The sequence below is a fragment of the Patiria miniata genome, unplaced genomic scaffold, assembly GCF_015706575.1.
Source record: "Patiria miniata isolate m_02_andy unplaced genomic scaffold, ASM1570657v1 HiC_scaffold_13, whole genome shotgun sequence".
In the NCBI taxonomy this organism is placed as follows: Eukaryota; Metazoa; Echinodermata; class Asteroidea; order Valvatida; family Asterinidae; genus Patiria; species Patiria miniata.
In genome coordinates this window covers 6,213,674-6,224,311 of record NW_024037051.1, presented here as the reverse complement: position 1 = coordinate 6,224,311, position 10,638 = coordinate 6,213,674, and the positions used below count along the sequence as shown (strand labels likewise).

At 40.8% G+C, this 10,638-nt stretch overlaps 1 protein-coding gene across 1 annotated transcript; it reads right to left on the bottom strand.

Moving 5' to 3' along the window:
• Window positions 1-1,066: 1,066 nt before the first annotated feature.
• On the bottom strand, window positions 1,067-9,893 carry LOC119721027 (homeobox protein SIX6-like). The gene is made up of 2 exons (XM_038190899.1): window positions 8,677-9,893; window positions 1,067-3,983 (listed from the first exon to the last, which is right to left on the bottom strand). Exons 1-2 carry the CDS (start codon window positions 9,267-9,269, stop codon window positions 3,776-3,778), a joined length of 801 nt encoding a protein of 266 aa, XP_038046827.1. The 5' UTR covers window positions 9,270-9,893; the 3' UTR covers window positions 1,067-3,775.
• Window positions 9,894-10,638: the final 745 nt, after the last annotated feature.

The window sequence follows — 10,638 nt, the reverse complement described above, 5'->3', positions numbered from 1 at the left end:
CATGATGAACATGGACATTATGTTCGATAAAGGCATATTGATCTCAATATTGGAAGATTTGCAAAAAGTATAGCTCTGATTTTGGACTCCCTGTATTGAGTTGGTTCATTAAGAACTCCACAGACATTTTGCCTGCTTTCTCTGTACAAATACAAAGTATGTGTGGTATTATGATGTTTTTATGATTTTTCTAATATCGATAACACCTTCTTATAAAGTCCAAGATTTCTGCAAGGCACCTATTTATTCCAGCAACAAATTGTGTGATTGTGTAATTTTCAATGTCGGTGAAGATGAATCATTACTTATTATAATTAATTAAAAGGGGTTCGGTTAAGATACAGTCAATAACATTTTTAGTTCCAACGTGGCTCACATAATGAATTTCAAGTGCCATGCGGTTAGAAGACGGAGAGGTTTTTTGTTTTAGGTTAAATGGCAAACACCAGGAGAGGGCCTCATTGGTTCCAGTATCACCATGCTGTAGTGTAAATGAGTAGGGCAAGTTGAAGTCACAGCTACATGTATATACATCCACATGATCCACGCCTACCTATTAGAATATTGCAATCATAGTTCCAGCTGGTAAAAAGGAAAGGAATAAGTTTCATTTAGATTTCTCATTAAACCAAATCCGGTATCTATCATGACTTTCCATCATATGTTAAACCAAGACCAAAAACGGATTCACCTGTTATCCCTGTATATATTCCTCTAACAAAATTTCGTAGCTAGATTTTAGATATTTGTAATCAAGTTATTAAAACGAATTTTTGAAACGCAAAACCTCAAACAAACATTGTATTAAGATGTTCACAGGTGTTTTTGTATTGCCGTAGAGTTTTACTGTGCAGAGGCGGGATACCTCCGACAATTGTTTTTCAAAAAACAGTAAATATCGGCAATTTTTTTCAAACGTGCTGCACGGACACATGTAAATAGTCATTTCTCAGGTTCAAAACACAACTCCAGTCACTGAATCGTGCTAAATAGGTTTAAGCTTCCCGGCCTGCACATGTATAGGCCAATATACCAATAACATATCCTGCGCAAAACCAAAGCTTTAACTCTTTCAAAGTATGATTTATTATAAAACATTTTGTAACATGAATGTGCTCAGTGGCATCCAGCCAGAAATGCCAGCGAGTAACAATACTACATGTACAGAGAAACGGCAAGTTTAAGATGTACATTATGGTTACACAAAGAACATTCGAGTAATCGTTCGATGTCTCGGCCCGGTTCATTCCCAAGATAGGCCTATCGAGGTATAATCGACCAAATTCTGTGTATATACATGAGACTCTTCCTTTGCGGAACGACATCTATACAGTCTGCGGGGTGAGACAAAAAAATAAAGGTTGTGGCACAAGAAATATTTGATTGATCGAAACAAGAGAAAAATTCTATAGGTGAAACTGCAACCTTTGTGAGAGGAAAGGAAACCTACTATATTCCCCGTACGCACGTATAGTACATTGAAATATTTCCCCTCAAAATTGAATTACATTGTAGGTCCACATGAATCTCTTGCCACGTGGATCACTCCGTGTCGGCCAAGTTGACATAAATACGATGACTAGTTTCAATTTTGCAATATTTGTCAATTTATGCTCAGAATTTCCATGTGAGTGCTGTCCGTGTCCTAAAACGCCTACTAAAATGTATTCCAGAGTTGGCATCGAAAAAAACAGGCCTGAATTCAATTTGTAAATAAATTATATTGTTTAGTTGGGACAAGTTAAATGTCTTTCTTTTCCAATAAAGTGGGAGACAAGTCACATGGGACCAACTTGTAATACGATTTTAAAGGATAATCTCCCCCGAGTATAATTGGGCACTCATTTTTGTCCATTTTTAACAATTAGCATGCAAGACGAAATGAATGCTTGTAGAGTTCAATGGCATTACTCTCTTGAACTCAATGAATACAGCGAGAAGATGTATTATTTTGAAAACAATTTCCAGATTTCCGGGCAAAAAGCTGAATTCCTTAATCTTTTTGTTTTCTTTGAGATTATATTTCAAAAGAAACTCCATTGAGACTGGAATATGAAGTCGGTAAATTATAAGGTTAATGGCAGGATAATCGTGCTGTTCAGAGGTCATGCTGCATTTAGTACATGAAACAAATGTATAAGGATAAAAACAGGTACAATGTACTTTGTTCGTCAGAGTGTTGTAATCGGAACAAAAAGGGGAGAATAAAAAGCCGAATAAAAATCTCTTTAAGTTTCAAATCTTACGATGTCTTTTGCGTACATGTAATTATTTGGATACTTTCTTATGACCATTATTCAACCGTATTCTACAGAAAAAACTCAGATGATGCCTAGGAAGGTTGGAATTTCTGGAAGAATAGTGATATGGTCTGAGTTCACCACCAAATATATGTTCCACAAGAAGTTTTGATATTCTCTTTTATCATTACTGAAAATGAAGCCCTTATTCGTAAATAGTACTATATTATGAACAACAACAAATCATATAAATGAAAGGTGAAAGGTACATATATTTTGGAACCATTTGTCCAATAATCAAAAATAAAAACAAACAGTTTGACTGTTTTTGTAAGTTTTCTACAATTACAACCCACAACTTCTTATTTGAGAATTTGAGTCTGAAAGTTGATAGACGTTGCTTGAGTGGGAAACTTTGACCAAAGTTGACACCAAATTTCAGAGTGATGTTTAACCACTGAATTGTTCATCTAGAATGCTTTCTAGATTGCATTGACTCTCAATTAAACGTTGTAGGCCTACTGAATGTTATTCCATACCTTCTTTTACACAATAAAGTCCATGTTCTAATTTTTCTTACGAAACTGTGAAAAAAAGTAATGTGAAGCACTTGGTGATAAAGAAATAAGGGACCTTCAAAAACGTACTGAGTTTTGTTGTGAGTAAAGAATACCTTCTGTATAATATCGACGTTTTATCAATTGTAGAAACGTGCATATAGGATACTTAGGTTATACGGAATGAAGACTGAATTAGTTATGGTGCACCCAATAATGTTTTGTTTTCGTATATTTTTTTTCGAGAGAAAATAGAGAGAGAGCAACTTTTGTTTAATCTCTAATTACAGTAAAAACACAATAGTATAGTACTTCGTAACCAATTTAAGACTGTTTAGCCAGTTGAGGTTTTAGGTGAAATTGAGAAACAGATCTGTGTGATAAGTTGTCAAAAGTGTGTTGAGGTTTGGATAATATCTTGTATGTAAAAGTTGTCTGCACGACTTACGAAAAATTGTATGGCAGTTACTTCTAGTACACGTATATCATTTATACATTTTAATGCTGCATTAGACGAGAACAAAAAAGAACAAGTAAATTCTGATAAATTCATATTCACAAATATGCGAGTGATATTGAATATCAACGGTAAAAAAGTCCGCATGCAGTGACGGCATCAGTGACGTAAGCAGAGTTGTTCAGGGGTTTCATCATGTGAGCAGAGTGGCCATGATTACTAGAAGATATGCTTGACATACCCGATGGCGTAAACTCTAACATCAATGTTGGCAATCTCGCGGTCTTTTGAGTTTTCTACAACTTTGCTTTTTTTTAGGTAGAAGACATGGAGAGTTTCACGCCAAACCCTCTTTATCGATCGATGCTCGTACATGGTAAATACCGAGTTTTGCACTCACTGGCGCGCCTTGAGTTCACCCATCCACTCCACGTCTGTCCCAGTCCGAGTCCGGTGCGCCGAGCGTGATGGGACGGTTGGGCACTCATGGGAGAGCGGGCCAGCGTCCGGTGAGCAGTTCGTCAGTGAGGCGGTCGCGGGCTGACACTCCGCGATAGTAAGGGCGAACCGATTGGACTAACACTGGGCGACCCGCTGTCTGGTGATTCCTCCCCGGGTAGAGTGGTGGTTCCCTCCGTCATGGACAGCCGATGGATCGGTGGACCACCGTTGGCATTGGCACTGGAGTTCTGGAGGGCCTGGTGTTGCTGTTGTTGCTGCTGCTGCAATCTGTACACAATAACACAATTAACAACAAATGAAAATCTTGAGAAAACTTCTTCATTCATTGATTAAAGAACTTCAAAACGTTACAAAGTATACACAGTAAACTAAATAAAAAAAGTTGTCAACTACAAGGTTGAAAAAACAATAAATGATTTCCACACAGGTACAATTCTAGAATATTCATCCGCAATTGGTCTTACTGCCATGAGTATTCGTTGTAGAATGCCGGAAATTAATTAATGCTATTTTTTACCTGCACCCCAAGACAAGAGTACATTATCCAATATCTCTTCCCAAAAGGTGGAATCTTATACGCTTCGAATTATATTATCAGCGAAATACCCAAATTACCACTGAAGTAATAATCCTGTTTGATTGCATTTGGCATCATAATGGGAGCCATCTTACTTAAGGATGTCGTACAAAGGTTTCCCAACCCTCTATGGAAAACTGCCCAGTGTTGAGCATGTGAGTGACAGATATGGATTAATTGGCTGGAAGTAACTCATGCAACATTGCAACGCGTAAACACGGAGTCCTTGAAAGTCATTTCTTTTTTCTTAATTTGAGTTGACTCATCTTTTACTCAACTCTAGATGACTTGACGTCTTCCGACTCCAGCAAAAAAAGAAGACGTCTGCTGGATCATGGCTGGATCAAAGACTTTATGCGATTGATTAATGTCTTTTGAGGAATATCATGATGCAAAGAACGAATCGGGAAATTTTGATATATTTGATTACCAATCAAATATAGGGGCAGCGAAAATGCAAGTGAAAACGTGAAAACCAAGAGTCCCACTACAGCGGCACAAGCGGCGGGTCCTGTGCTCTCTGTCATGTAAAAAATGTATTTTGAGAACAGAGGTATACCACGACTCGGGACAAGAAAGAAATTGTGCTGGCTATATATGACAGACTGAGTGACTTTCAAATTTGGGCAAACTCTCCTCTGTGGACGCATTTTGTTGAGTTAGATTTCATGTAATGGATGATAACCACGAATGAACGAATTATAACCACACTGTGGAATCCCTATCTGATGATATAAGATTTGTAAAAACATATTTACTTGCGAACAAATAACAACCAATTTTTATTTCCTAATTCTGGATGGCACGACTAGATATTTATGTCAAACATATATACGACGTCCGGGATTTTTTTATTTGAAAATTACACCTGGATAAAATAAAACAAGTTTGAGTCTTGTTTGCAACTACTAACTGGACATACACAAAATTGGGAAGTGAAACGTAAGAAGGCGATAAAAGCTAAGTATTGTTGTAAAGAAAGATGTTATAAAACACAATTTTGATCAAAATTCTTGCTTTAGAAATTAAACTTGCGGAGCCTTCCTCGTGATGAAAAGAGGTCTTTTTTCTCTGTCTTTCTTTTTAAAGAAAGAGTTATACTTAATCATTGATTCAATTCGCACTAGCAGATTGAATAAAAAGTGTGTAAAACTTAAAAAAAAAAAAATAATAATAATCATATTGGGCTTATACTTCGAATATTTGATGGGATTGTGTCTACAGCACATATATTTGCAGCTATAGAAAGCGCTGATGTAGGAACACGTACACCGGACATTGGCCAACAATGGAGTTACACACATGAGCGACGTTCATTAGCACTCGCTGGGCCTGCAAAAAAACCTGCGCTACTTATTTACTGAATAAACAAATGCAGAGAATTAATCTGCTGGCCAAAAACGAGTTCGTTCCTTGTTGGGAAATGAAAATAGGATATGCCTGCACTTTCTGTACAGACTCTGCAGTAATAACAATATGACTCAAAAGCGTGAGAGGCGAACTCACATTGACCTAACCCCCAAATTTTGGTAGATTTTGGTCAAACTCTCGGGAGATACAAATCTTGCAGTTCTGCATAGAGCTGATTTTTTTGGGGAAGACAGCAAAACGCCTTAGCCAACTCAACCACAAAAGTCTACCTGATCTGAAAGGAAGAAATTTACAAGTGTTTGAAGCAAAACACGAACAAGTTGGCTCCAGGAGTGGTCTCTTAACCATGTTTTCCACCACAATTGTTCACTTGCTCACAATGATACATGAATGTACCTGAGAAATTGCCAACGAATTTAATAATTTCACATGCATTTTCATCCTAAGATTGTAGTTCTAAGCGATGGTTATATGCACTGTGCACTTTATAGATTGAGGAATGACAAAATTAGTTTTTTTGTCGCCGATTTGTTTTGTTTTCTTTGACGGCCAATGCAGGGGGACAAAGTATGCCAGTTTTTAAAGGCAGGAAGTATGTAAATAATCCTGTGCAGTAAATTGATATAGAGTCAGTGTGCTATGCCTCATTTGGCGCGCGACGTCGGCCGCATACACGGAAGGTGTTACGATTGACAAGGCGGGCGCTGCACTTCATTCAGCGGGGGCAGCGCCGGGGTGCCACGCCGTGTGTTTGGCGTTTAACACCGCCGGACCAAGGGGAACAACGGGTATCATGGTGCATGCAGCTGCGGACTTTATCCGTTCCAAGACAATCGCCCTGCCCCCTAAAAAAATCGGGGGACCTACCAAGCGTGAACTTGACTGAGAAGTGGTAAATCCCACCACAGACCGTGTGCTGTCGTGTGGCCATTTCCCCCCTTTATTCCGAGGTGTCGAATTTTGTCTGCGCTGATGAATTCGTTAACGTTGGCACGGCAGAAAGCCAATCTCATGCCAGCAGCACACGTGGCCCTTCTATGTTATATTTCAATGGCGAACATGCAAACCTATACCGAGCAAATACAGTTGCCTGTTCTTCAACTCGGTGCATCACTTCAACGGAGTGTTGTATTCACAAATTAAATCCTCTAAGGCTCTATGTGCCTTGTATTGGTCATGACATTTTTTGTCAATGAAATTCACAATTTTTTTATATCCTCGACCAAAAATGGTATATAAAGTTAAAGCTATAATGAAGTTTTTAAAACACTTAACGGCCCGTATTACAAGTTTATTATTATATTTTTTTAACATCAAAAGTATGCTAACTATAGCAATTTATGTAATCAGAAACTCGCCTATAAAAATAGCTGCGTTTGGATCAGTGTTTGATGTGTATTTTAGGACTCAAAAGGAAAAGAAAGGTAACTCAAACTGTGGCAAATTAAGGTATCTTAAACATTTCAATTCAGGTATTTTTTAAAATTTCCTATTGTACATTGTCTGTATATAGTCTTTTCTGCATTCTGCAGATTCGTTATTTTTGTATTATCTCTACTCTTTACTATACTCCCAATTTAAACTCTGCACTGAGTACTAGGGGTCGAATCATCTTTCATATGTTGTGGGTTTTTTTGGGATCAATTTACACGCATTTTTACATTGATTTGATGGCTCAAGTTTCTTCAACGGCAAATCATGACAAGGCAAAAAGTTATTACACAACATGTTTTGATGGCACCAGGCCTTTTCAAGAAATCAATCTAATAGTCCTGATTTTTCCCACCTCGAATCGGGATAGCTGTCTGACACGGGAAAGGTTAATATTTGTTCAGAAAGGAGAGCCCCCTCGACTGGTTTCATTAGCGTACAAAAACCAGCCGACCACAAGGCTATCACGGCACGTTTGCGCGTGTTGGCAAGAAAGGCTCTGGCGAGCATCGAGAGAGACGTTTTCGTGCACGGTCATCGGCCATTTTTTTTTAACAAGCGTGAGATGCGAGCAGCGTGCACAGGCGGTGTGTAACGCCCGGGGCAATTCGTCGCTTGGCCCGGCAGAGACTCCGCTGAAGCACACTCCACACTGATTCCCGCAATAGAATGTGTAACTAACCACGTAAACTTCGCTGCTCCGTGCGCATGGCGTAACCGACTAGACTCGGGAATTATAATAAATAGGGCCATGACACGTTTGTTTTGAAATTGACAAAATCCTGGAACATAAAATTTGGCCCATTCATTATATAAAAATTAAAATCAATTTCATTGTAAGGAAGGGTTAAAAGATGAAAGCAGCTGAATATGACTTTTTTTTTTACGAAGCGGTATTCATATCTAACACATTAAGTTTTCGAAGCATTTTTGTTGTTGTAAAGAACCGGTATAAAGCAACGATTATTTGTTAAACATCCAACTTTCAAGTGCACAAAACAAGTGGCGGCGAATTAAGCCTGACGGGTCAAACAACTTGGTGAACCAATCCCGGAAAAAAGAATAAACAGTTAGTTCTTGGTGGTATATTACGAAACCAGAATGGCCAGTGTGGTCGGGAAACAAGACAATAGCGAATTTCAACGAAATCTTCCCACAAGAAGGTCTTTGTTGAGGGTTCAATGCATCTAAACCGGCTTCTTGGGTCCCCCAATTGATCAGGTGGGTCGAGTGGTTTTGTTGCAAATAGCGCACTTAACACCAAGTCTAATTCTTCCCTGCAAAAGAGTACACACGGGAAACCATTTCAAAAGCACTAACTATCCCACTTGTTTTCTAAGCCTAAAGAAGGAGGGTATCGCTTCATTATATTAAGCAGCGCCTTTAGAAATCCCCCCTCTTCGGGCGATCGTTTTAACAAGAAATCCCGTGGATGGACCTTAGGATCAATCGACCAAATGATAATCACGTATTTATTCCACTTTGTTTTGCTATGGAATCTAAACAATACGAGTCAACAATTCGAGTTATTTAGGTTTTTGACGTTGGATGTTAACAGAAAAGCTAAGGCGGAATACTTGCCTGTTTTTAGCCGCTGCTGCTCGGTCCCTCTGCCGTCGGTTCTTGAACCAATTCCCAACTTGTGTTGGTGTGAGTCCAGTGGCATGGGCCAGTTCTCTTTTCTTAGTTGGGTTAGGGTAGGGGTCTTGAAGATACCACTCCCGTAGGAGACTCCTCGTCCTCTCTTTGAAGCAGTGTGTTTTTTGCTCACCGTCCCATATCGTTCTCGGCAGGGGGAACTTCTTGCGCACCCGGTACTTGTCCACCGGTCCGAGCGGTCTGCCCCGGAGTTTCTCGGCTTCCTGGTAGTGTGCCTCCAACCACATGGCCTGTAGTTTGGCGTGCGATTCCTTGGTGAATCTGTGGTTTTCCAGGATGTGATATAGTTCTCTGAAGTTGCCCTGGTGGAAGGACACCACAGACCTAGCTCGCAACACGCTCTCATTTTTGTTGAGGGCTTCACATGTCCCTGGTGCCACGGGAAGAGACCAGAGAAACCGAGCCAGGCGATCCACATCCCCGCTCTCCTCCAACGTCTCACAGACGCTGGCGATCTGAGCCGGGGTGAAGCTCAGCGTCGGTAGGGTCGGTAGGGGAAACATTGAGCCGAGCATCTGGACCCGTCTCACAGCGCAGTCGAGAGACACAGTGACACTCGCTGCTTAGCGCCTCCAGTACTACTTACGCGTGTACAACCATCCACGACTCACACACGCACACACCACCCAACAACACCATTAGCGTTAAACACCGGGGTGGGGCTGAGCGCGGCGATATGTGTCAGTTTTTATCAGCCCGGTTTGTGACACTGCCCATATTATCACCACTATCATGGGCAGCATTTGTTGGATAAATGGTTTTCGATTGGCTTAGAGGCAATTTGTTGGCCGGTCGCCAAGGCGACTGTGTCAATCAATGTCAGAGCTGTCACTCATGTTATTAAAGAAACAAAGGGTTGACCACATGGGCCGGTTGAATAGCAGGTCCAATTACACACGAAAGGGGAAAGATTGGTGCGGCTAGAATCAACCCGATGCGGGGAAGAATAGATGAAATATCTTTACGCTCAACTGAGTCAATTCTGCTTGCGCACGGTTGAAATCACTGTAGTTCAAGGGAGCGGGGACAAATCAGCTCCACCGTTACGACTCTGCACAAAAGCCTCCCCCTGTTCGCATAACAAACCGATCAAGCTAGGGGTTTGTTATTGCCTAGTTCTGGGTTCCACACTGATATACCTGAGCGTATGATTTCTGAGCACGAGGCCCTAAATTATACCCCAATGCGGATCGTGGAGTTTGCCTCAACAGGAAATCACTCACAGGCACCCGTGAGTTGTTCATTTTCTACCTAAGCTCATTTTTCCTCTTGTCAGGCACTTCAGGTAATTCTTAGAATAACAAAACTCTCTCGTGCTTGTCCTACCGGCTGGCTTGTTGTAGTCGGGGTGCATGGCGCCCGATACGCATGTTAATTGGCACTAATTATCCTCATTGTTATTCTAACCGTTTCGCCGGGCATAGCTGACTATTCAATAGCAGGGGTCAATGCGCAGCACTGGCTTCCGGCGCAAGGAATACAACACGGGCTTTAGATTTTTTTTCTTCATATTTTCTCACATCGTATATACACCTAGAATTTGGCTTGGAGCATCGGGATGAAGTTTTTGCTGGCTAGATGCGATAGATTGAAGGCGATGGCGTGGCTGCTAACCATGGTATAATCAGCGTGTAATCATACGAAGAGCCCAGGGTACACAATCATGGCCGGCGGGCTCTGTGCATGCATACACCGTCCGCGCCTCGCGGTCTGGGAAATGAAACGCAAACGGGAATGATGCTGAAATGTTGTCGCGAGCGATTGGTGGGCCACTTTTTTTCGGCAATCATGGCAAGCGATCATATTTGACATAATAGGTTGGCCGTCTTTCCATGCTCATCTAGGCGTAAGTGATTCGAAAAGACTCGGTCATATTTGTGCCAC

Coding starts and splice junctions, on each gene's coding strand:
- LOC119721027 (XM_038190899.1), bottom strand. CDS start 9,269: ATGCTCGGCTCAATGTTTCCCCTACCGACCCTACCGACGCTGAGCTTC. Junction 3,984..8,676: donor GCAGCAGCGGCTAAAAACAG/GCAAGTATTCCG, acceptor TATTGTGTACAG/ATTGCAGCAGCAGCAACAAC.